We start from the raw sequence: 26,738 nt of genomic DNA on the forward strand, positions 1-26,738 counted from the left end.
GAGTCAACTGCAGGATCAGGACCTAGATTAAGTATCCTAAAGCTGTGCATGTGACCCCCATCACCATGAAGTCCTGGCCAATGTGGAGTATGGGACGGGGTAGGCAGTGAATCATTTAAGATTGTAATCTTGGGCCAGGGACCATATTTCTGTTCTGTGTTTGCATGAGGGCTGTTTGCAGTACAAAAAAAAAATGGGACATCCACCTGCCCCCCATTGCCTACTGCTGGCCTTCCTTCCCCCCACCCCCAGGGCCCTGTCTCCCTATCTCATCCCTGGGAACTCACACCAGCCCCTAGGGGTACCTACTCCCAGCGATGCCCTGGCCACTGACCTTGCCAAACATGAGATGGCACCAGGTGACCCAGCGTGCTCCCACCTAGTGGTGACCCCACAGCCAACACCTGCTCTGCCTGCTCCAGTTGCTGCTCCTGAACCTCCCTCTGCAGCTCCCAAACAGTGTGGAGCGAGAGCACCCTGTGCACTGCTGTGCTGCCCTACGGCTCCCCACCCCATCAGTACTGCTAGGGGTTGTGGGGGCCAAGGGGCGTGACTGACAAAACCCGGGACTTCTGCTATGCTGGGAAGATTTACAGCTTTCCTGGGACAGCTGCTGCCTAAAAAGGAGAGAGGATCCGGGGAAATCAGGGGCAGGCAGCTCAGTTTGTACAGCACCTAGCGCAGTGCGGCACCTGGGCCCAGCATGGCCCCCTCCCTGCTCCCCTAGGTACAGGCCAGCCCCTGTCTCCATGTTCCGCAGCAGCAGCGCCTCAGCTGGGCGGGGCCAACACCTGCCTCTCAGCCCCGCCCCTCGGGTGTTTTGGGGGAGGGAAGGCGCGTGCGCACTGCGGACGCTCCGCTCCCTTCGGGGGCGGAGCCGCGCTGGGCGCGGAGGTTGCTGGGAGCGGAAGTCGGCGCGGCGGATGTTGACAGTTGCTGGCCGGAGCTGGCGGGTGGCCCTGCTCTGAGGTGAGTCAGGCCGTGGAGGTGGCGCTTCCCCTTCCCCGCCCGGCGGCGCCGACTGCCCGGCCCGGTCCCGCCCCGCCTCGCCCCGCCGCCTGCGGGAGTGTCCGGGCCGGAGCCGGGCCGCGGCGGGTTCTGTCCCCTGCGCGCGAGGGGCCCGGCGGTGCCTCTGGTACCGAGCGCGGGCGGCGCTGGCGCGGCTCGGCTCGGCTCGGCTGGGCTCCCCTGGCCGGGACCCGGGCGGTGATGAAGGGCTGGGGCGGGCCCGGTCCCGTTGTCCGCTGGCTGCCTGGCCCCGGCTGTCAGGGCCGAGCGCACCCCTCCCCCCGCGGCTCGGGCTGGCTTCGCATTGGCCTTGTCCGCACCAGGGGGGGTGTATGTCCGTCGTCCCCCGGCTGGTATCGATGCGCTGTGGGGGGCTGGTAGTGGCACATTGTGTGTGTGTGTGTGTGTGTGTGCATTACCCGCCTGGGGTGTGTGTAGGGTGACCACACAGCAAGTGTGAAATAGCGGGACCCGGGATGGAGGGGGGTGTGAGCCACCGATGTAAGAAAAAGCCCCGCATATCGGGACTGTCCCAGTAAAATGGGGACATCTGGGCAGCCATGAATGTGATCACAGCTGAAGTGACACAAAAGAAACCCAGAACAAAGGAGACATCTGTTCCCAGTGGTAGCCCAAAGGCGTGTAGCGTACATGGAAACTCCGGCACACCCAGGCCAAACTGCCTTTCCTGGTGCGGCTGTCTCTGGTTCCCATTTTGCATATTTCATGGGTGTGAAGGAAGCAGCTCCCTGGAGTTTCTCCACACGTTGTTTCACCCAGCGCTTATTAAAAGTCCCACGTGTCTGTCTTATGAATGTAGCACTGTATCAAAATGGCTGATGATAATGAAGAACTGCAGGCAGACGAAGAGCTCCCAGCTCCAGCTGAGGACAACTTTGAGCATCTGGAGAACAGTAGCCCCGCAGAGCGCAGTGGGCATGTGGCAGTCACTGATGGCCACTGCATGTTTGTTTGGGGAGGCTATAAGGTACCCTTCTCAGAACTGTTATTCTTTTAAAATAGTACTACAGCTAAGTCCTCCTTATCTAACAAAACAGTTTCCCTCTGCATCCACGACCCAGGCATCTGTCGTTGGTGATGCTATCGAGATTGATAGGCCTCAATACATCAACAAGACTTTAAATACATGTTATAACGACTCAGAAAAAGTTTGACATGCCAAGTACAGAACTATAATTTTAAGATAACATGTAAGAAGTTAGAGATGGTGTGACCCTTGTAAAATGATATTAAATAAATACCCTGGACACTAATAAGTGGTTATTTGTAGGAGATGGGGATTTCTTTTATCTTGTTCCTGCCAGCTATTTAATCCTCTGGAAGTTAAGGAAATACTATTAGTGGGTTGAAACAGACAAAGCACAGATTAGCACTTAACCATTTTATCCACACAGCCTTACCAGCACACCTCTACTTGTGTATACATTAGAGTTCAGAGTTCCTGAGTAGATTGCTAATCTTGCTGGCATATGTGTAATTTAAACAAAAAATAAAATCGTATTATGATCTTGTGACTTGGACAAACCAAGAACTAGGATAAGGTTACTACATTTATTTTCATTTGACAGCAAACTAAATTTATAACAGATATGTGGAGACAAAGGGCCTTGTGTATTTCACTAACATCTGGCAAAATCCTTTAAATAAGCCTGGGTGCGGATCCTTATGCTAAAGGTCTGCTCAGTGTGCCAGAGGCTAGAGGTTGCAAAGGTGTCTTTAACTTGTGTTAATACTCTTCTGATCCTGAAGTCTGCTGTGAGCTAGTCCAGTCCCCAACACAAGCTGAAGTAGCCATGTAACTGCTTGAATTTGTCAGAGTGACTGCTCCCTCAGTGGGAGTCACTGGAGTGCAGCCTGCACTGGTCACACCACTACTAATCACTCCTCTGACTCCTAATGCCATTTTCTGTTCCATAAACATTTAAAAATAGGTTGAATTGTTTCTGAGGGAGAGGGAGGGCAGGCCTGAAAACACTTAACTTGATACTTTAGGTCATGGACGGTCTTTTGTAATAGCACCTTTCCTCTTCTCTCCTGTCTCCGCAGAATGCTCAAGTTAGGGGATTTTACGACTTCTATCTGCCTAGAGACGAAATATGGATCTACAGCATGGAAACTGGAAGATGGTACAGTACACGAGTGGCTTTAAAATATGAACACTGGCTTAAGAAAGTAAAAAGAGGTTCTCAAACTGATCTGTAAATCACACCGATGCTCCATGGAGGAATTGCTGGTGACCTGCCGAAAACTAGCTAGTAAACATGGCACTGCCTCTCATTTCCAGATGACAAACTGCCAGGGTGCTTTGATTTAAATATAAGCAGTTTAAATCACTGACTTAATCATGTTTTAAATCAGCAAGCTGGGAACCTTGATTAATCGTGTTTTGCATTTGTACCTTTTTAGTTCTTTTTCTAAAGAAGGGTTGGATTTCCAAGTAAATGTAGCCTGTACACTAAATATGGTTGTTCTTTTTGCTAACTAGGAAGATACACTATATCCATCCATTTATTTAAGCAGTTGTACGATTCAACGTAAACTTACCCAGATTCTTAATTTTTACATTTTTTTTATATTATAAATTATGCATTTCTTATTTAATAGAGTTTGATGATTTTTAACTTATTTGTGTCAAGCTCTATTTGGATTGAAATGTAAATTGCTGTTTTTGTGCATTTTTAATTTAATTTTTTAAAAATAAAACTATCCTAAATGTGCTGGAAACATGAGAAAAAAATTATCGAAATATGTTTTGCATTCAAAACTATTAAACAAAAGCAGTATTAACTATAGTTAGTGAATTGAACTGACGTTTCTGGTCACCATATCCTTCATGATTTTAGAACTAATAGATCTCTTTCCCTGATCCCTTGTTTTTATTCTTAATCAGGAAACGGAAAACAAGCTTTCCTGGTCTGTCTGTGTTTTAATTAAAACTGACTTTTCTGATTTAAAAAAATCTGATTTTTATCCACCCTGCAAACTGCATTATAAAACAGTTCAACATTACGTTTTTTCTTAATCTTATTTTTCCATGTAAGTAATTGCTGTAGTTGCCAGAAATGTCACATGACCCTAAATGAATGAGGAGATGGTTCCCAAGACAATTTCTCTTTTAAGGTGTGACAAACACTATGGAATGTTTGAGAACCTCTGATTATTGAATATAGTTTCCATAGATTGTATATATTTGTAACATACTATAGCAGTAAACTAATGAAATACACCTATATTCATATAATATTTTCTTCCTTGTGCTACAATACAATAGCATTAGATACAATAGCATACAATAGCATTTTTAAAAATAAAAACATCTGTGCAGCTGCATATACTATTTTTGCCTCCTAGACCAACAGAAAACCCTGGAAGTTGTTCAGAAGCTGCATCCCTGCTTTTGGTGATGGGGGTCATGCGTTGCTTCACCTCTCTAGACAACTAGGGACTTATCCTGCAAAGTGCCGAGTGCCCTACACTCTTTAAGGAGCAGTATTAACTGGATCTGAAGGGAATCCCATCCAGTCTTACTTGGCAGTTGCTGTCCTTGTGATCATATGGAGCCTTGAGTGTGGAAATGCATCCTTGTGGTTACAGCACTTTGAAAACATTAAAACACCCTCCTTTTACTAAGATGTGTTTTTTAAGGGAGGATCCTCTGTGCCTGTGAATCTCCATTTTAAAAAGGTGGAGCATAGGGGGTGGGTCCTCCGGCCTCTGAATTGGGCATAGAGAATCACCCAAAAATACATCTTAGTAAAAGGAGGGTTTTTCAATGTTTGCAAAGTGCTGTTACCACAAAGATCCAAATGACTCAAAATTGGAGTCCTGAATATCCCACAAACACCTGTTGTAGTTAATAACTCAGCCAATCAGATTGAATGCTTCTGCTTCAGACAAAATAATAATCTTTTCCTTTTTATCAGTTCTTAGATGCTTTTGTATATCTTTCCAGGAATAAAAAGAAAACAGAAGGGGATGTTCCACCTTCCATGTCAGGAAGTTGTGCTGTGTGTGTAGACAAAGTATTGTACTTATTTGGAGGGCATCATGCACATGGCAATACAAACAAGGTCAGTAGTCTGAAGATGAATTATATCCTTTCTATTAAAGAGGTTCCAATAGACAATATTTGTAGCCCCATTTTGTACTAAAGGTAAGACTGACTTCTAAGCACACTAAAATGCATCCAAAGCATGAAACTATCATATCATAAACTACAAAAGCTCTTCCTTCTGAACAGCTATAGTATGTCTGTTGGACCTCGTTAACCAAGTCTCGATATTGCGATGTTAATGACTAGGAATGGTGAATGTGTAGCAAGCCATTAGGTCCTTCACATTGTCTCCTACATGATATCTTTATCTGCTGGCTGTATATATGTTCATTGCTTGGAACAGAGAAACTAGTTTAGCTTCCTCAAATTTGAAGTAATCCAAACAAATGTTCTTTTTACACTTCCTAAAGAAGCAACAACTTACAATAGTAGTTTTACCATTCTGAGCTCTTCATCCAGATGGCTGACATAGTGACGTCCACAAGTTCAATTTCTCTGTAACTTTAGCAGCTGATGTGGATTTTGGGAATGGATTCAGTCCAGTTGTAGATAGTTTGACATGACTGAATGAGTAGATTGCAATGTTGTAAAAGCATCCTCCTCTTCAGTAGTTGTGCTTACTGCAAAATAAGTGATGTTAATCCTTGCATACTGGCCAAATTCACCCTGGAGTCCATATTACATTGGTTCTCTGAGTCTACTTAATTTTGAAGGCTGGGAGCTTCACAAATCCATTGAAATCTTAAGCTTCTACCTGAAAAGAAATGGCAATGAATTGAGCTGGTTTGTGGTAGGCTAGTGAAATGATTGTCTCTTTCTTTCTTCCATTCATTCATCCATCTCATGCTTGGAGATCTAAGTTTTCACTTTAAAAAAAGATACCCTTAAAACATAAACTGATGAAGTGATGATGCAGGCAAGCTGAAATAAAATAGCTGAGACGTGACCAACTTCATATTCATGTCACTAATAGACTTCACAGTTAGCATAATGGCAAATTAAATTCAACATCAGCTGTCCTGCACAGCAGAGTGTGCAAGAAAGGAGAGATGATCATATACAAAATTTGCTGAGTGAACTGTTTTACACTCAGATGGCTGGAGCTTGGGAGAGTACCACTAATACTCCTTTCACAGGTATAGAACAGCATGAAGGACCTACTTCTGGGTGTCGTCAACTAACTTTTATGCTGGTACATGCTAATCAAAAGGCTAATACATTGAAATATTTGTTAATGTTTGGATTTAAGCTAACTGGGGGCTAAAAAACCTTTTACTTTTATTTTCTTGCAGTTCTATATGTTAAACTCCAGATCTAAGGACAAAGTGTTGCAGTGGGTCAGAGTAGACTGTCACGGAGTTCCCCCGTCATCAAAGGACAAACTTGGAGTTTGGGTTTATAAAAATAAGTAAGCAAGCATGAACAGAAGTGTTTCAGTGCTGTCTTTTTTACTTTTTTTAAATAAGATTGTCATTCTTGTTGGTGTAATGTGTCTAAGATGAACAAAACTGTGAATCTTACATATTGCATCTCTGCTTAAAGGTTTGATCCTAAATTAACATTTAAAAAGTGCTCAATCTAAACATGGCTGAAAACAAGAAATATCTTGCTTGTAACTTGGTAACAAAGTCCAGGGAGCATATTGGATTTTCCCATCTGTTATGTGTAAAAAGCCTTTATTGAGCATTAAGCTGTAATAGCAGAGATTGTAGTACAATAGTACTTGCTTTTGATAATTTTGATGTAATTTCTGTTGAACAGGCTAATATTTTTTGGAGGTTATGGTTATTCGCCTGAAGGAATACCACTAGGAACTTTTGAATTTGATGAAACCTCTTTTTGGGTAAGTAACCTTTCTACACCTGTGAATGTTTTCTGTTGAAAATTACTCTTATACTATTGCATAAATGTTCATTCAAATGGAAATATAATAGTTTTTTCATCAATTTTCTATAGAACTCAGGTCAGCCTAGAGGATGGAATGATCATGTACATGTTCTGGACACTGAAACCTTTACTTGGAGCCAACCCATAACCACGGTAATTTTTAAAAGAATTTTGACACTGAGTAAAAAATAAAACTCTTCAGCAGAAATGGCTGCTTTTTCTAGGATTATCTTCATGTCCCTTCTAGAGGCAGAGAGTAGCAATACTATGCAAAGTATCATTGCCTATGTGGTTTTTTAGTTTTTTTCTGATTCTTATTCAGACACGGGGGGGTCTACAGATCAAGTGGCTGCTCTACATAGGTGCCTCCATGGGCCTCCAGCAGCTGCTTGCCTCAGTAGCAGTGGCTTTGAGCAATTGACTTGTCTTGAAATGCCACTTCTATGTTGTGGTCATTTAATGTCAGTAGTTATTTTATTGGCAGTTCTGCCTGTCTTTCCCTTGTTTCCCACCCTCCCTCCCCATGTCCTCCTCTCATATTATGTGTTTACTTGGACGGTCCTACCTCATATTTTTGCTCTAGCTCTAGTCTGTCTTCCCCTGATGCTATGGTAGAAAGTGTGGAATTGTGCAATTACTGTTCTTCGAGTGCTTGCTGATTTCCACTCCAATTGTAGGTGTATGCTCACCCCAAACACCAGAAATTTTTTCCTTCAGTGGTATCCGTCGGGTCAGCTCTGGTGCCCCCCAGAGTTGTGCTTTCTTATTTGCTTTTTCATAAAAAGGCCCTTGTTGACCTGCTGTCTCCTCAGTTCCTTCTTACCGCTCATGACGGTCGCTGGAACTACAACTCATTCTTGCTTCTGCAAGTACTCCTCGGTGGACTTTTCTCTGTCTCATTGTATATAGTTGATTGAATTTAATAGTTAAGTTTTGGTTATTAATAGTTGGTTAAGAGTTAGTGAACCCCACTAAGTAAGGTTAACCCATCCGGCATGGGCATGCCTCGGTCTTCGGGTGTTAAGTCTTGTGAGTCTTGTCACAAGCCTATGCCTGTGAGTGACCCCCATTCCAGCTGCCTCAAGTAGGGGAAGCTCACGGGCGGGAGCGGTGCAGGATTTGTAGGGACTTCAAGCTCCACACCAAAAACAATAGAGACCTTAGACTCTGGTCTATCTTCATGGAGGCAGCACTCCAACCTCCTTCGGAGCCCAGTCATTTGGACTCGGCACTGAGTGCTTCAGCCTTGGTAAGGAGCGCCCTGGCTATACTTCGGGACACCTGACGTCATTCTCCATCTCCAGCACCAAGATGAGAGGCTCTGACTGCATCTAAAAATCGGTGGCACTGTCAGACGTCCCCAGTGCTGAAGAAAGATGCACCAATTAGGGCGCCTGTCTATGAGCGTGGCTCCAGCTGCTCTATTGGTGCCGCCTCACCAGCACGCTGACGGGCCAGCCAACTGCTGAACCGGGTCCCGCTGGAGTCTGCGGCCACCCCGCAGACTGCGGGACGTATGGAGACATTCCTGCCATACCCACAGTCTCCACTCCTCTTGCGCCCATCTATTCTTCGGGATGTCCCCACACCTGAGGATAAACCACTGCTCCTGCTGCAGGAGAAGTCCCTCCCCATCCGTCAGATGAGGGCCCTCTGGTACCGACAGTCCTGCTGTTTCCAACGGCACCATCATCTGACTCAGAGAAATCCCAGGACATGGCCCCACCAATATCTCCACCACCAGACAGGAGTCTAGATGAACAGCTGAGGCACCCTTATTTGACCGGCTATGACCCTCCCCCCTCTATATTCCTGCACACCTTCCTTCCCCTCTGATTCGGGCTTGATTGCATTGTGGTAAAAGGATGAACTGGCGTGGAATCGACTCGCACCATCTTTTACACCCTCAGTTGGGAGCATGAGGAGACATTGCACATGTGCGGGTCAACAGAGGCTGTTGGGGGGAAAACCTTCTGGACTCAGGTGCATAGCGCACATGAGCACGCACATGAGGAATACACATAGGGACCGCACAGAAAATAACCTCATCTTCTTAAACCTTTTATCACTTTTGTTGCTTTCCTCTGGATTCTCTCCAGTTTGTCCACATCTCTCCTAAAGTGTGATCCCAGAATTGGACACAGCTCTCCAACTGAGGCATCACCAATGCTGAGTAGAATAGGACAGTTACCTCCTGTGTCTTACATACGACATTCCTGTAATACAACCCAGAATGGTATTACTTTTTTTAGGAAATGCATCACGTTGTTGACTCTTGATTCAATTTGTGATCCTGTATAACCCCCAGATCCTTTTATGCAATACTACCACATAGCCAGTTACTCCCTGTGTTGTAGTTGTGCATTTGATCTCCTTTCCTAAATGTGGTACTTTGCACTTATCTTTGTGCACTTTATCTTATATTTCATCTTGTTGAATTCAGTCCAATTCTCCAATTTGTCAAGGTTGTTTTGAATTCTAATCCTGTTCCACAAAGTTCAAGAAACCCCTCTCAGCTAGGTGTCATCCATAAATTTTATAAGCATATTCTCCACATCATCATCGAAGTCACTAATGAAAATCTTGACCAGTACTAGATCCCTATGGATAGTTACGTCCTCCCAGTTTGACAGCAAACCTTTCATAACTACTCTTTTGAGTACGGTCTTTCAACCAACTGTGCACCCACTTTATAGTAATCCCATCTAGACCACATTTCCTTTGTTTTCTCATGAGAATGTCATTTGGGACTGTGTCAGAAGCCTTTTTAAAGTGAAGATATATCACATCTACAGCTTTTCCCTGTCCACTAGGCCAGTAACTCTGTCAAAAAGTAATTGAGGTTTGTTTGGCATGGTTTGTTCTTGACAAATCCACGTTGGTTATTACTTATTACTCTATTATCCTCCAGGTGCTTACAAATTAATTGTTAATTTGTTCCAGTAGGTTCTGAGGTATCAAAGTTAGGCTGACTGGTCTATGGTTCCTTGTCCACTTTGTTCCCCTCTTTTAAGGATAGGTACTATGTTTGTCCTTTTCTGGTCCTTTACACATTCTCCATGAGTTCTGGAGTTTATCGTTAATGGTTCTGAGATTGCTTCAGCTAGTTCCTTAAGTACCTTTGGATGAATTTGATCAGGCTCTGTTGACTTGAATATATCTAACTTATTTAAATATTCTTCAAATGTAGAGCATACTTTTCTCCCAGACATGGGTTTTTTCTCCCAGACATGGGGCTACATTCAGACATTTGTAATTGGCTTTGAAGAACTCATGTGGAAAGAGCTATAGAAGTAAAAACTATTCTGTGTGTTGAGGCACATCTGGTAAAGTCTGCTTTGAATAAAAATGTACTTGTCTGCTTTACATTAGTGTTCTTCAGAACATCACAGAAGGGTTGACATTCATTGGGTTAAAGCAGGCATACACCTCAGATCTCTTCCACCTCCAGGAAATGGGCTGCTTGCATTCTGTTTTTGCTGCCTTGTAAATTTGGTGGCATGACTCTGTCTCAATTTTTTCCAATGATCTGCTTCACCTCCTGCTCCCATGTTCTATTCCCTAGTTGCTGCTCTTATGGGGAAATCAGCAGAGTGAAATTTACAGCCTAACTCCAACCTGTTGTTGACAAACTGTCAGCTCTTGAGGTTGCAGTGTTTGTTGTAGCCCTGTTGGTCCCATGATATTAGCAAGACAAGGTGGATGAGGTACTATCTTGTTATTGGAGCAGCTTCTGTTGGGGAAAGCTTGTCTTTTTCATCAGTAGCAGTTGGTCCAATAAAAGATATTACCTCACCCACCCTAGCTCTTGAGTTTGGCAATCTTAAATTCACTTGGCTGCTGAATGGGGTATCAAAGTAATGAAAAATGTCTGTGCGCTGTAGTGCCACACACTGGAGACGTAACGCTATCTGAATTGTTCAGAAGCAAACTAATAGGATTATATTGCCATGGATCCCAAGGAAGTAAAATCTGATTGAGATGGGAAGTGACATTTTATTCAGATAGTTATTAAGACAAAGGGTTTCAAACAGTTGATCTGAAATGCCCTAGAAACAGCTGTAAGAAAAATATTCAGTGCTTCCCCACCTCATCTTTTCAATTAAGGTCTGAGAGAGTTCCTTATATACATCAACGGTCATTTTAAGTCATCCAGCAAAGCCAGACTTGATATTCCTAAGGGTTTTTGTGGGTTTTTTTATTTGCAGCCTTTCTTTTCTCTCTTGGATGGCTTCCCAATCCCCCTCCCACCCAAAACGTGTAAAACTGGGGCCTCCTGGGCCTCTCTTACACACAGAGGAATGCAACCCCACTTTCTCCCCTGTCCCCGCCTGTTGCTGGTCACCTTAAATCAGACTGTTTAATCTAGCTTTTCTGCCCCCTTGGCTGATCATGAGTTTCTGGGGAAAAAAGGTATTTGAGTTTATCTTAAATGTAATATCTGTGTAATTAGGGGGCTGTTAAAGATCTCTGACCAGATTTCCTTTTTCTGTTTCCAGCCTCTGATCAGTACCATTATCTGCATAACACTATCAAACAAGTCTTCTTTCTGATTTTAATATTTTCTTATTGCAGGGTAAATCCCCCTCACCCCGAGCAGCCCATGCCTGTGCCACCGTTGGGAACAGAGGCTATGTGTTCGGAGGCAGATACCGAGTAAGTGTAAGAACAGTTTTACAGTGTTGTTGCTGAATCTCTAATATGAATATTTCATTCAGCTTTTATTTATTTTATTTTAGGACTCTAGAATGAATGATCTTTATTATCTTAATTTGGACACATGGGAATGGAATGAAATGTAGGTATCAGAGCTCTTTAGTCTTGCTTTTTATTTTAAGGCAGTACATAATTGTATTTGTGGATGTGCTTTTTCACCTGCAAATCATTCAAACAGAACTTCAAAATACTTACCATCAAAGGCATTGTTTTTAGAGAGAGAGGATTACATCTTTGTTCTAGTACTGTGTTTCACTGGCTATCACTAATTTTAAAATGTCTAGAGATGAGCAAAACTCCTTCCGCCCCCCTAGATTGTCTTCATTGGATTAATCTGAATAGTCTCAAATAATGGCAATCTGCAATAACTCTTTCCAGGAAGTCTGACCTGTAATCATTGAGAAATGAACTGTACCATCATCAAGAAGAAACTGAACTGTTGCTAGTGGTTGGTCAAAGTTAGCACCCTGTACTGAACTGTGCACTGAACTGTATGAATTTAATTTCTGAAAAATCTTTGATCCAAAGAAGCGTGGATTGTATTTTAGCTGGTCTGTAACTTGGGGTGCTTTTTTGTTTAAATGCAGAATTACACAAGGCATTTGCCCAGTAGGCCGATCTTGGCATTCCTTAACTCCAGTTTCATCAGATCACCTATTTCTCTTTGGAGGGTTTACTACTGATAAGCAGCCACTGAGTAAGTAATTCCAAGGAAGCTTTACACTCTGCAGATTTTAAACAAGTGTCTGTTTAACTGTAAACTCTTTACTACAGTAACTTGGTAATACCCAGTACTTTCCACCCATAGAACTCAAAGTACTTCACAAAGGTCAGTATCACTGTCTCCATTATACAGATGGGGAAACTCAGGCATGGGTGAAGTGACTTGGCCAAAGTCACCCAGCAAACAAGTTGGCAGAGCTGGGAATTGAACCCAGGTATCCCGAGTCCCTCTCTAGTATCCTAGCCATTGGCTATCCTGTAGACTGTACCCCTGCGGGTGAAAAGTAACGTTCTGCAGTGCTTCGTGCTCACTTCTCATTGCAGCAGTGGCATTTGTTCTACATAGAGCATTGCAAGTCCCATCAGAAGCTGGGAGCTCACTTCTTCAAGTTTTCACACTGCTGAAAAGATTTAGTTACGTGACCTGCTGCCGACTTATTCCGCCTTGTCAGAACTGAATGTATTAGATTTCTCTTTGAAAAATGCTACTGAATGATAGTCAACTACTTTCTGTGGTGTAAAATCCACTCAGATTACAAAGAATCCTTTGTAAACGTGATGGCATCTTACTCCCGTTGTGGTAAGATGGCTATTCCTGCCCCCCAGCCTGTATGTGCTGTACTATCTAGCCCCTGGGGAAAACTAGAAGTGCATCATCAAAAGACTGGCCATCACGTGACTGTCTTCTTATGACTTAAAAAACAACACTAACTCATGTCTAATTCAACATGTAATTAGCATTTCATCTCTCCCCCTTTAGCAATAGCAAAACTTTCATTTGGGAATGAAATCTAAAACTATACAAACACTTCAAAAGTTGTTAACTATTACTTCTCATTCAGAGCTGGGAGCGTAGTGGTTTTGTAGAAAAAGAAAAATACACATTGAAAGTAAATTACTAATCATATCCTTCTCTTCTCTGGCTCCCACTCCACATTCATGCATGTATGAGACACCTTTACACACACACACGCACACTGAAATCCTTATTTGTTTTTTTAATATGTGCTATTAAGTCCATCAATCACCAAGTCAAATTACACATTGTGTACACTTGTGTAGGTATATAGTGCTCTTTACATCTTTCCATTTATGAGATGAAGAGAGAAATGTCTTGTCATTTTAAATTCCTTCTAAAACACAGACCAGACTGAAATGAATGGAACGCTTTTCCTTGCAGAAAACAGCTTAAATGTGAAAACTAGATGTCATTTCCTGTGGTGTAAATTTATGAAGTTTTCATAAGCCTCTCTAAAAGTACATCTAATCATGATGTGATAAAGAGTACAGTGAACAAAAGAGAGGTTCCCCACCTGCCTCTCTTTACTCTGTCCAAGCAACAGAAAACCACCATTGAGAACCAGTTTTCACACAGACAGATCCAAGTTGCAAATTTCAGTCTTGGAGAATTAGACACACAAGCTTAAACACCATTCTTATGAACATGCTTGTTCTGGCAACAGTTAATATATCTTTGTTTTATAGGCGATGCTTGGATTTATTGTATCAGTAAGAATGAGTGGAAACAGTTTGAGCATAATTATTCTGAAAAACCAAGGTAAGGTGTACGTAGATGCTTGGACATTTATAAAGACCAGTAAGAGTCTCTAGGAAATCCTAGAAGGCAGTCTGGAGTTTTGATATGGCACACAGGACTCAGGTCACTTTTTCACTAAAGCTGCATCTTTTGTAAAGTAGTGGTACATCAGATTAGCTGCTTGTATCCACCATGAGAATGCATCATTTTATGAAGGTGCAGGATTAAGGTAGCTATATATGTGTGTGCTGATACAGACTCCTGCATTTCTCTCTGCAACGATCTTGTTTGGAACTCAAAACTACATTACTTATCTGCTTAACTATTAGCCTATAAAACGGCAGAGAACTAACTAGAATGTCCCTTTCAGCGGTAGTATGCAAGGTTCAAGGTCTACTTTGCTGCCTATAGAGTTCTAAACATGCCAGATTTGGAAATCCATGCTTGGAGTCTGCCAGCAGAATGTTTGTGTAAAACTGCTGCTCTGAACATACGGGGAATTGCAGAGCTTTGATTGTCCCGGCTGACAGCTGGTGCTGTGTCAGAATACTTTGCTGCGTGGACTTTGTCTAAACAGACCTTTGTCTTCTGAGTGGCAGAAGTCATAAAAACTAACAATGTTAGGGTGCATAGACATGGGATGGAAAACATTGTAATGTCAGACTCAGCCATCTTCTCTTGGAATACTCTTAAATTCTGGTCACCCAATCTCAAGCCATAATAGAGAGTTCAGAGATGGTTGTCAAATAATTAAACGCATGGAAAGACTTCCGTATGAAGAGACTGAAACGATTGGGACTGATTTAAGAAATGTACAAGATAACAGCACAGCGAAGGCAGAGCGGGTGTTCCTGCACTTTATTGTACTAAAACCAAGGGGCCATTGAATAAAATGGAAAGGTAACAAACTGAGAAAAGGAAATACGTGGTCCATGGAACTCATTGGTTCTCTGCCTCAGTTGCACTTTGTAGCAAGGATTGCATTCACAGATTAGACTAACTGCAGTCACATTAGAGAAAAGGTTTGAGTGATTATAAACCTCAGTGCTTGTGTGTGTAAGCCAGCCATCAACTGATGGACAGTTATAGGTTAACCTGCTTATTATGGCACTACTTGTACCTTTTTCTATATTGTCCAGTACTGACCACAGTGGCAGGATAGCGGAGTGAATGGACCACTGGTTTGATCCAGTATCATAATTCTGAATGTGGTGTTCTGTGCCGAGGGTACTGGAGCTCGTTAACTTAATGCTCACTGATTAGAAAAGGCAACATGGGAAAGTAAAGTACTTCCTCATTTGTGCAGATTTCTGTCGTCAGGCTGCTAGAGCTGACCTTTGTCCCACCCCAGGCACCTTTCTATAATTACAGCTGATCTTCCTACAAGGTTCAGAAACCTGCTTTAAATACTTGTTAATGTAAATATCTTATTTTTCAGATGTTTGATAAAAATACTGAAATTGGACATAATGCAGCTAAGATGTTTCAGGGATAAATGAGTTAGAGCAGGTGGATGGTGACAGTGTGGATAGTGAGGGTTTATTACAAGTGCCCACCGTCTCACTGTTCAGATCATCTTATTGTAACCTGGTCCTTCAGCTCTCAACAACTGGAAGCCTCTGGTGATTGGCTTAATACAATAAAAGAGAATGCTCTCGCTTCAAACAGTATTTCAGCTGCCACAACTAGGATTCCCATACATTTTAAGTTTACCTTGAAAAGGTGAACTTCATGGGGGCCAGTCATCAGACTAGCACTGTACGTGCAGTTTGTGGCGGAACCACTCAGCAGTACTGTGCTTTCCCCCCCAAATAGCGTACAAAGTGGATATCTGTAATGTAGTTTGCATACAAGGAATGGCAACTCATATCCAGTGAAGCAGTTTACTTTTGCTACAACTTATTACACTCTGAAGCTAACCTGTCAGTCTGCATCAACCTTGCATATTTCCCAGCACTTTTCTGTAATGTTATTAATGCTGTACTTAGACTCTGCACTTTTGTTTTTAAATATGTGGCTTGTTCATGTTACAGGCTGTGGCATACAGCTTGTGCAAGTGAAGAAGGAGAGGTGATTGTTTTTGGTGGCTGTGCCAACAACTTGCTTGCCCATCACAAAGCAGTAAGTCTAAGAATTTCACTTACGTATGTGTGCTACTGTGTAAAAGTAAAAAATAGTGAGACACCCCCAGCATGTCACTTCTGCTGCAACCTCCAACTGTGAAACCCCTTGCTCTGCCATCAGTGACTAAGACTTTCAAAGCCACAGAAACAATTTGCTGTTTAAAGGAGAAACTTTTGCTGTTTTCTAAAGAATGAACTTATAAATGCATTTAACCATAAAGCTTCAACTATTAATTAATCTCTTTGCAGGCTCATAGTAATGAGATACTTGTGTTTTCTCTACAACCAAAATCTCTTGTAAGGTAAAAAAACCCAAACACTTTTGAATTTTACACCCTTCTTCTTCCATTCTCATTTACTGAGGGCTTGTACCTTGACTATGTAGATTTTAGTACCAAATCCTGGTTCCTAGGCATGTTTGGGAGACTGAAGCAATAACACTTCCCAAGAAAACGGGGATTGGCAGGGATGCAAAACCATGCTCTGAAGTGTCCCTAGCTTCTGTTTGCCAGAGGCTGGGAATGGCCGACGGGATGGATCACTTGGTGATTCCCTGTTCTGTTCATTCCCTCTGAAGCACCTGATGCTGGCCGGTGTCGGAAGACAGGCGACTGGGCTAGATGAACCATTGGTCTGACCCAGTCTGGCTGTTCGTAAGGAAAGCTGAAGTAGCATGCAGTAATGGAAGGGAGTCTTGCTGTGTCCATTCTTACGTAAAGACTTCATAATCCTCTTTGACAATGAACACCACTAATACGTAGGGGAAAATAAGTCACCTAAACAGCTTTAAGAAATGGACTTCTCATCTTTGGTGCCATTTCACTTCAGTTTTTAATAGTAACTGAAATATTTGTTTTTTTCCAAGGCTGTGCCTAGAAGCTGTCATTTGCTTCAAAGAGATGTTAGCCAGCTCCTGGGACTGCCTCCCCAAGCACTTGCTTCACAGTGTCAATCAGAGGTTTGGAAGTAACAATACATCCGGCTCTTAAAACTTCTGCTATCAATTACTTCTGTGAACCACCTGTGCATGGATGAGCAATTCTTAAAGATGTAATAATTTTACCAACCACATGTGGCAGATGAGACTTGTATGAACATCTGCATTGTTGGTGGTAGTAGCTTTTTGGTTGTAAGTTGCATGTGAATGGCTTAGAGAGAACCTATTTTTTTGTGTAAAGATGTTTGCAATAAATGTATTTAATGCAAGTTGAAATGTATCAGTGCCTGAGCTAAGTTAAACTAGTAATGGGTTTGCTCAACTTAATGTCCCCCTCTTCATTAAACCATAGGAAAACTAAACCATCATCTCCTAAATTACTTCAGGGTCGGTCAATGCAGCAAAACACTGTTTAAGGAGTTACCATTCCAGGCTGAATTTCTGGGCCATAAAGCTTCTGGCAAATGCTAGAACTAGCGTTAACTTCAGCCCCATTCAACATCGAAGTAGTTTTAGTCGGTACTAGCATCTAACTGACAAGACAGGTTCCTAACACATTGCCAAAGTCAGAGAAACTGCTGTTTTAATTTAGTGCTGGGACTAGGGCACCTCCTTAACATTTTTAAAGTTCTAAAACCTTCAGTTGTTGTAAAGCAAATGCAGAGGTGTGGTGCTGCCAGAGGCCTGTGGGTTTTTAAAAGAGCTGTAGCAGTGGGTGCTAAGTAGATATTTCTGTGGAGGGTGAGAGAATGCTTTTGTCAGGCAGTAGGCAGGCATGGTCTAGTCTGACACTTACCTAGGAGTGGCCAAGAGCACAAACGAGCTTGATTATTAATGTGCTTTTTCCTTCAGCAGCTTCCACATTCAGAGCCTCCTGCCTGGTGTGAAGCTGACGACTAACAGCTGCCAGGCTCTGTTCAGCTTCACCAGTTCTAAAACTACTGAGCAGCAGCAAGCCCTTCTGGCTCAGCCTTAGTAACGCTCATTGTCTCCAAGGACGCAGGAAGCGTAGGCCACCGCTGCTACAGTGGAGAGGTTAAATCAACATCTGGAAAACTAATAAATGGCTTGTGATTTAAATATTGGAGCAAAGTGACCTCAGCACTCCACTTACTGTCTCCGTTCTTTTCATTACACTAAACGGAGTCTGTTCATGACGTGCTAATACTGGAGCGCTAAAGCCCTCTAACATCCACACAGCGGGAGGGTGACTGTGTCAGTAGTCTAACTCTGATTCCATCACCTGTCTTATAGCCCCTCAGGGGGAGTGATGGTGCATTGGGTTAGCGCTGTGGTTCTTAAGCTACAGCTCGCCCGTCAGCTGTTGTAGGCTGCTCACCAGAACAGTACATACAAGTCCAAAAATAAAATCCCCGCAGCAGTCCCACATTCATTCATAATGTGGCAGTGTGGTGTGCAACAGCCAGTAAGTGAGTGCAGCTGACAACTAGCCAGCAGCAAGACTGGTACTGATCCCCTTGCAGGACTTTTATCCTGTGACAGATTATAGAGGCTCTTGGTAAACATCATCAACCAAAATCTACCTTCATGCCCACATTTGAGACTGGGAGGTGGGAGAAGATGAGTAGAGTCAATGCCCTGACTAGGAAGAGGGCTCCAAATGGGGGGTAGTATGTTTAAATCCTTTCCTTCACCCCTAGAGAGCTGGAAAGAACAAAGACCAGCACTTTGCATAGAAGCATCCAGGAAAGAAAAATCTATGCTTAAAGTAATGAGCAAATGGAGGGGGGGTCTCTGCCAGTCTACACTATTAGAAAGAGGATCAGCCCCCCCTCAGCCAGGGCTTTGAGCACTAAGACCAGCACTACTATCCCTGGGCACCGTAGGGGAGTCACATGCTACATGTAATTTAAAGTCCATACCAATAGCTCTGGGCAAGGGTTAGCTGCAGGAACCAGTTCATCTCTGCCTCTTAAATTTACTCCGGTTATAGCTGTGTTACTTTATTAGCAAAACTGGCGTAGTCCAGATGGCTCCTCTTCTAAAGCAGTAGTGGCAGTTCACACACACATTCATGATTTACCACCACTCACTTCTTTTTCATGTTCAGGAGATTAGGTGCAGACACCTTCACTTTACCAGGGATATTTCTTGATAAATCAGTGTCCTATAAAACAAAATCAAGGGTCAAAATCCTGTATTATGGAAGTGTTCAACAATCGCTCCTCCCCTGCCCTCTCTGAAAACCAGCCGCAAAATAATGCCATATGAACCAGCGACGACTGTGTCACTGTCACTTTCCATTAGTGCATATTGCTGCTTGTTTCGCCACAGAAAGGGGGGCTGTGATAGTTCAGTAAATGGTTGATAAAAATGCAGTGTGCTCAGCCCGTTCTTTAATGAATAAAGAACCATTAACACTTACTGCACCTCCCCCTCCTTCCATGGAAAGCAATGGATCATCAGAACATATATATACACTCGACAGTCCAGCTGTCTGTCTGGACATAACCACAGTAGTTTGTTCAGTGGCATTTGATATAAATAGTTGTCAACAGAATCATCACATGGGTGCACTCCTAATAATGATCCATGACTGGTGGTAGACCAGATTATTCAATATTTTTATCAGCGATCTAGGAGTAAATAAGATCACTGCTGATCAAATTTGCAGAATGGTAAATAATGAAGACAGGGCAGTTACAGTCATCCGGAGCACGTGGTAAAGGTATTTTAATACAGCCAAATGCAAGGTCACACGTCCAGGAACAAGTAACGCAGGCCATGCACACAGAACAGGAGACTCTCCGGCCTGGTCTCCGCTGCCACCAGCGGTCAACGGGAAATACGCAAGCTACACAATATAGCTTGCGTCTCGCCCATCAACTTACTTAACAGTTCCGTACTGCGGTGTCTCCACCGTGCTGTGTCGATGGGAGACACCCGGGAGTCAACACAGCCTTACTTACTTTTTTTTTGGGGGGGGGGGGGGGGGGGGGAGCCTGCCCAATTGATCCTGCTGCATCCATCTGTGCAGCCCCAGCAGTGACTCAGAAGAAGATTTAGGGCTCAGAGACAAGCAATTCAACATGAGCTCCAGTGTGACTGTGACAGTACAGACCTTGGATGTATGAGCAGGGGGTGTACCGTGTACACTTCTGGTGTCCTCATTTTAAAAAGGAGGATGAAAAATTGGAGACTCTGCATAGCAGAGCCACAAAAATGATCTGCTGTCAGGAGCGAGTGCTGTACCGTGAGACTGAGCTCAGTCTGTGCAGTTTATCAACACACACACACACACACACACAGAGGTAACGTGATTACAGTGTGTATGTATCTTCATGCACAGAAAACACCAGGTGCAAAAGGGCTCTTGAATCTAACAGAGAAAGGCAGAAAAAGAACCAATGGCTGGAAGCTGAAATCAGACACATTCAAATAAGAAACACGGCACAAGATTCTAACAGTGATTAACCACTGGAAGGAAGTGGTGGATTCTCCAGCTCTTGCTGTCTTCAAATCAAGACTGGCTGCCTTTCTGGAAGGTAAACTTAGTCAGATACAAGATACTGGGCTCACGATAGGGGTAAATGGGTAAATCTTGTTGGCGTGCGAAAAGGGGGTTGGACTAAATGATTTAATGGTCCCTCCTGACCTTAAAAATCTATTTATCTTCTGTGCCTACACAGAGTAAGAAGTGGGGGTGAAGTAATATCTTTTACTGAACCACCTTCTGTTGGAGAGAGACAAACTTTCCCAGAGCACTTCCTCAGGCCTAGGAAAGGTACGAAACGTCACAGCTACATACAAGGTCAAAGAGACAGTTTAGCATAAGTAGTTAGTAATGCAAGGACAAAACAGAAAGCAATTCCACTAAATGCTGCTTTCATTCTTGCTGTAATACAGGTTGAACAAGACAGAGGGATAGCTCTTTACCTTTACACTGCGAAATAAATCTTTTTCTCTTGCCGTAGCTTCTTTGGAATGCATAAAATTATGCAAAGCAGTCTTGGCAGCTGTAAAAAGTACATGAAAGAAGATTTTAAATGGTATCTTGACATGTGCCAGCTTAAAAAGCTGCCAGGCTGAAAAGGACTACGATGCTGTACACAGTACCTTTTCCTTTCTTCTGGGTGCCTGGAGTGAGCTTCACTTTATATCTTTCAAAAGAAAAGATCACACCATTTACACAGATGGTAAATAACGAACGCAAAATGCTGCCGATTTGTCAAATTTTAAAGTGCATTACTTTTTCAGATAAATTGCTGCAACTTACTTATAATTTGCCATGGTAGTGTAAGGCGCACATATTGGTATAGCAAAGAGGAGTATATCCTCAGAGTGAGGCTGGCCTGTCAGAGAATTTAGCAGCGTCTCTCCTTCCTAAAGTAACAAAGAAAATCCTTGCTGTGAAACTAGAAAACAACATTTAAACAAAAAGCAACATTTAAAGCAATAAAAACAAACCCATCTTTCACTACCAAAAATGTTTGAATATGGTCCTTCTCCCTCACAGCCCGAGAGCAGAGAAGTTATCATCCGCATGTGTATCTGTTGTCACAGTATTACTGAAATGTACTTAATTTATCAAGAGATGAGGGGCTATTGGCGAAGAAACCCTAGTTTAAAAAAAAATCTGGTACAAAGTTAAATGGATTTTAGTTTTAAATGAGGTAAAGTGGACTTTCCAAAATTGGTTTATATTTTTGCATGGTCAATTAAGATTTATTATTACAGAAACAAAGTACACACTCTTCCTCTTATAAAACCATTTCTTTAAATCCTCTAATATCTAAGTGTGGAGTACATCTACTGAAAGCTTTTGAGAAAATATATCCTTTGTATGTTGAATGTAAAGTGTTTTTTAAAGAGTCCAGTAACCAATTTTGTAAGTATATTGCAACTTTTAGTCTAAAGAACTGTTTTCATCACAGTCAGACTTATTATTATTGTGTCCACCTACCAGGGATGTGGGATCATCCACTATTCTGAGGTCTTGATGGAGTTAATCAAGTGAAGACAAGGGCAAACTACTTAGATAAGTTTGTCAAATCCTTGTTATTTTAACCAAGTTTTGTTGGAACTTATGTATTTATTACCTTAATGCTATGCAGTTATATATCCATACAGCTGAGCCGCGAGGCAGTTCAAATTTCAGTTCTTCACTAGAAAAAATTTTAATTGACTTGATCCTTTACAGTAAAGGAACATTTATACCTTGACTGACAATTCATATCCTAAATGTGACTGAACAATCCCAGATATAATGCAATGATGATATGGGTGAACTCATGAGGTCTGTACCAAAGTCACAATCAACAGACTTCAGTTGTCATTGAGCACAGTGAATAGCACCTTTCTAGAAGGGCAAGTGCATCACTTTTGTGACATGCCAATCTCCTCCAAGTTAGGAATTGTAAACCTCACCGATACTCCTCGAACCGGGTTAGCGGATAGACCTTGGAGTCCAGGCCATTGGCAGTGGTGAGTAGACAGACTTTTAAAAACTTTTCTAAGTACTTTTATTTTAGCTCTTTATTAGAAGTGAGAAGGTGATACAATTTACCTCATTTTCCTGCTGATCCTGATCCTGTTCCTCCTACACCAAATACATAAATAAAAGGAAACATTATGACTTGTAGAACATCAGAATACTTCTCCCAGAGAGGTCTATTCACAGTGCCTAGAAAGCCATGTGTGGGTGCAGGCTTCTCAATGCACATGGAACTCTATTTTAAAGGGAGAGCTAAGTTAAGCATGTTTGGTATTGCTGCATTTTTATGTAGGGTTTTTCTTCCTATCCCCAAACTTCCTTGGCACACGCAAAAGTGGAAGGAGACCGATTTGGGTGGAAACACTGAAATTCAGCTGCCAATCTATAAAACCCTTTATTGTTTTTTAATGCACAATTGTTGCAGCATGACATTAAGGGATCCTCAACACAGCTCAGCAACACACCAGACCCCTCAGCCTTCCAGTTTCGGTGGGTCTGTGCTCCAGGGAAGGCCAGGGAGCACCCTTCTGGTTTCTTGGTTCGTGTCTCTTACAACTATCACTAGTTAGTCCTGACATTATAGACACTATCCTCAAAACAAATGACCTAAGATAAGTGGTAACTACACAAATGCAGTAGAGGAAACAGTTCTGCAAGCACGAGACAGACTCAGTTTAACATTTATATTACAGTAAAGTAATGATTTAACACAGCCTGAGCGGCAAGATGCTGTAAAATGTGGAGAATGAAATGTGTCTACAAAAGTTTACCTTCTCCTCCTGCTGATCTTGCAGGGCCATGTCCTGTAACTCATGCGTTAATACTTCTACTGGGGGTGGTACTTCTTTAAGACCTGCATCAACCTGATGGCCACTTTTTGGTTTCTGGGGTTGTTTCTTTACTGATTCTTCTTTTATTTTTCCTTTTTTACCTTTCTTCACTTTTTCTTCTTTGTTCGACCCTGCAGACTAGATTTCACATTTTAAAGTTATTTACATTCTACACCCAAGCACAGAACAAACAATGCGAAGGAAAAGCCACCATTATTTTAGGCTTACACCCAATAGCTTCATGATCAGCTCTCTATCTTCTTCATCCTGGTCCTTGTACTTCTCTTTCATTTTTTTCATTTTACTCTGCAGATTAGAAAAATGGGGGTTAATAGTTTAGCAAATAACAAAAAGGAATTTCTGCAAATATCTCCACAGAGATCAGTCCTTCACTGGCCTATGACATTTGGTCTCTCTCGTCTTTTTAGTTTAAACACTATATTAACCCAATAGAACATCATTTCTATTCAGAGAAATATGAAGTGTTGAATGTTAAGTCAATCAGCAATTGTTATTAAACACAGACAACTATTCAACAGAGTCTAAATTTGTCAAATGCCTGGCAATGTTTGAATATGCAAATTGGAATATTGGACAAATTAAAAAAAAAACTCATTTCATATGTTTCAAGAAGGCCCTTTTCATGGGGTAAATCTAGTCAATTTCTGCAGTTTCATCCATTCTACCTTCTGTCCTCGTTTTATGGGCTGAGGAGCTGACATGCTCTTATCTGAAACAGGAGTAGATGGGAGCTGCGTGTTGGTCTCTCCTTCCTTTCCTTCAGGTGGTTCTAAATCCTCTGTGTCATTTTGCTGCTTCTTTTTCTTCATTTCTCTAAGAAAAAAAACAACTGGGCTATATCTTCCCACAAGGGTCTGTGGCATGAAATGAGAACAATCTTATGTGAACATAGCATCTGAACAGGATACATCTCCACAAGCTGAATCAACAGACCAATTAAGAATAAGAACACGGGAAAAGAAGTCACATATATAATAACAAAATACCAGAAAATATGAATTAAATATGGAAGCCAATTACAAAGTGATTCAACACCCCATGAGAAATTGATTACTTGCAATAATGGTCCCGGAAGATATACACTGTGATCCAAGGCCACTTCTGGATCTGTGTTCCCAGGGGAGGCCAAGGCATGAACCCCCATGCTCAAAGATCTTAGTTCCCCCTCCCCCGGCCATGGAACGAAGGCAACCCTGCTGCTTCAGCCAGTGTCTTTCATTCCTATCAAAATAATGTATTGTCCAAAAAAAAAAAAAAAAACCCAAACCCCGAACTCTTCTTTCTGAGGGGAGGCCCATCTCTCTCTAGAGAACAGCATTTGCTACTAAGCCACTTCCCTCTGCTCCAAAAAGTACAGTTGCGATGAACTAAATAGCTTGCATTCCTCTCTGTCCCAGGTCATGACTCACTCTGTCCCATGAAGTGCCAGCAACAGTGGAATGCAGGCCCCTAATGTCCGGCTCTCTCCACAATCTCACAACTCCCTTATTTGAATGTTTTCCTTTGCTTTGGGGACAGACTCAATGAGCACGTCAGTCCTGGCCCATGGACAGGCTGTTCCCAGCGCAAGCTGCAAGCACTGCACATTGGTAAATCTGCTCTCACAGGTGTCCTTGTGTCTCAGGGAAAGGGGTGTCACATCAAGCCAGCCAGTCTAGTCCTGACTGGCCATAGTAGTCTTCACCACCAAGCTCTTAAGAGGAACTTGGGAGGAATCACTGGTGACTTCATGCAGAAATACTTCTTACCTATCACCTTTGATATCAGCCTGGCAGAATGAAAATAGTCACATCTCCTTCATTCGCCTGGGTGGACCAGGACTGTCATCCTATTTGCAAGGGAAGCCCCTTTCAGGTATCTTGACAGTCGTTAAAGTAAATAAGATAATTATCATCACAATCTGAGGAAAGGCTGGATTTCCTGAAGAAGGAACATTCACTTTGTCTCCTGCCCACATGGAAAGATACTTGGCCTCTGAAGAGTTTGCCACCTCCTCCGTATTCAAGTTGCTCTCCAGAACATCCTGTTCCAGACCAGAACTTTAGTCCTGGAGCAGCATTGCCAGCTACGGTGATACTGCTGATGTGGGGAGAGCTGAAGCCTCCCTAGCATCCAATGACACCAGCTGCACAAGTTACATTTGCATCCAGGCTGTTGCCAAGCAAGCACTGGGTAGCTGAGACAGAGAGCACAGATCTCTACTCCAAAGCACGTGGTGTTCTTGTGCAGAGGGCCTCTGGTGGCAGGACTTAGTTTTGATACATGGGATTGACAACCCAAACAAGTCACTGAAAGAAACTCTAGACTGATTAATATTTCTTGATGTCTTCTCAGATCAGTTATCTAATTTATTATTACCTATACAATCAGTTCACGTAGCCTGAAGTCTCAAATGATTGCATGCGAGAGTACAGGACAAAGTTGGCTGCATGGGAATCGAGCAGTAACTCCCCGACACAGATCTCATTTGGTGCATTGGAGCAGGCAATGCCTTACTCAAAGAGAAGTCAATATAAAGCTATGAGTGAGACACCAAGGCATCAAAGTCTTGACACATGCCAGTGACATTGAAGTCAAGGACCTGAGCACATCAACCATTTCAAGGAACGCTCTTGACATTACGCTGAAATTCTCCTCCAAATCATCTGCATGTCACACTTACAGAAAACGCTGGAGAAAGCCAGAAGAATTATTTGTTTCTCTGTCAATACTTGTGGGGACTGCCACATCAGAGGTAGCTGCGCTCTCCTCCAGGACACAGGATACCATAATCATGCCTGTCCACGAGGGACATGGTAAAGCAATATTTGGGGGCAACCCCTAGAATGTTTGGCTGATTCTCCATATCTTTAAAGCATGAAAAGGGGAAGAGGAAGAGGCGCAGGTAAAAAACCGCAGAGAGTGCTCATTTTCATCAGCACAAAGGCCAAGAACAAAAAGAACCAAAGCACTCTGAGACCCACACCTCCTACTGCATCAAAGCTGTGATCAACACAGGTGGAGCTGATCACCAGCAGAACCAGGTAAGATTTATTTATTTTTAAAGAAATGAATGAAAAGGTACTAAAAGGTTGACAAACCAAAGCAGTTCTGTTGGACAAGTGTTTGGCCGAAGGCCTAAAGGTTCCTGGGGTTCAAGCCCTTGCTTTGACAAGTGTAACCACAGTGCAAGTGAGGGTGCCTAGGGGAAGATATGATCAGATTAGCTGCTGCCAATGTGGGTCAGGCAGCTACCTAGCTGGAAACTGGCTGCAGTGGCTCAGGGAAGCTCTTCAAACAACCACATCCAGAAAGGAAACAGGTGTCCCTTTGGCTCCAACTCCCATGTTCCACCTCAAGGGGTGGCAAGAAAGTCTGCTGGGCTTATAACTCTGTCTGGATTCAGTTCCTCCCTTGTTCTCTCACACACTCACACTCACACGCATG

General features: G+C 42.7%; 2 protein-coding genes across 2 annotated transcripts in view; one reads left to right on the plus strand and one right to left on the minus strand.

Annotated features, from left to right (window-relative positions):
- Window positions 1-888: 888 nt before the first annotated feature.
- KLHDC2 (kelch domain containing 2) lies at window positions 889-17,282 on the plus strand. The gene is made up of 14 exons (XM_067554733.1): window positions 889-969; window positions 1,829-1,996; window positions 3,076-3,155; window positions 4,982-5,099; window positions 6,376-6,491; window positions 6,845-6,926; window positions 7,040-7,123; window positions 11,546-11,626; window positions 11,710-11,768; window positions 12,274-12,383; window positions 13,895-13,967; window positions 15,980-16,067; window positions 16,319-16,371; window positions 16,935-17,282. Exons 2-14 carry the CDS (start codon window positions 1,841-1,843, stop codon window positions 17,056-17,058), a joined length of 1,224 nt encoding a protein of 407 aa, XP_067410834.1. The 5' UTR covers window positions 889-969; window positions 1,829-1,840; the 3' UTR covers window positions 17,059-17,282.
- A 34-nt stretch (window positions 17,283-17,316) lies between these two features.
- NEMF (nuclear export mediator factor) overlaps window positions 17,317-26,738 on the minus strand; it is a 33,060-nt gene continuing 23,638 nt past the window's right edge. The window contains exons 26-33 of the mRNA XM_067554732.1: window positions 23,978-24,125; window positions 23,520-23,597; window positions 23,232-23,429; window positions 22,534-22,566; window positions 21,244-21,350; window positions 21,084-21,127; window positions 20,904-20,983; window positions 17,317-19,134 (exon numbers count right to left, since the gene is read on the minus strand). Coding sequence (XP_067410833.1) covers window positions 19,057-19,134; window positions 20,904-20,983; window positions 21,084-21,127; window positions 21,244-21,350; window positions 22,534-22,566; window positions 23,232-23,429; window positions 23,520-23,597; window positions 23,978-24,125 — 766 coding nt within the window. The 3' untranslated portion in view covers window positions 17,317-19,056. The remainder of the gene's footprint in view (window positions 19,135-20,903; window positions 20,984-21,083; window positions 21,128-21,243; window positions 21,351-22,533; window positions 22,567-23,231; window positions 23,430-23,519; window positions 23,598-23,977; window positions 24,126-26,738) is intronic.

Source organism: Emydura macquarii, unplaced genomic scaffold, assembly GCF_026122565.2.
Source record: "Emydura macquarii macquarii isolate MOO-44397 ecotype Brisbane River unplaced genomic scaffold, CSIRO-AGI_Emac_v2 contig_1551, whole genome shotgun sequence".
NCBI lineage: Eukaryota > Metazoa > Chordata > Testudines > Chelidae > Emydura > Emydura macquarii.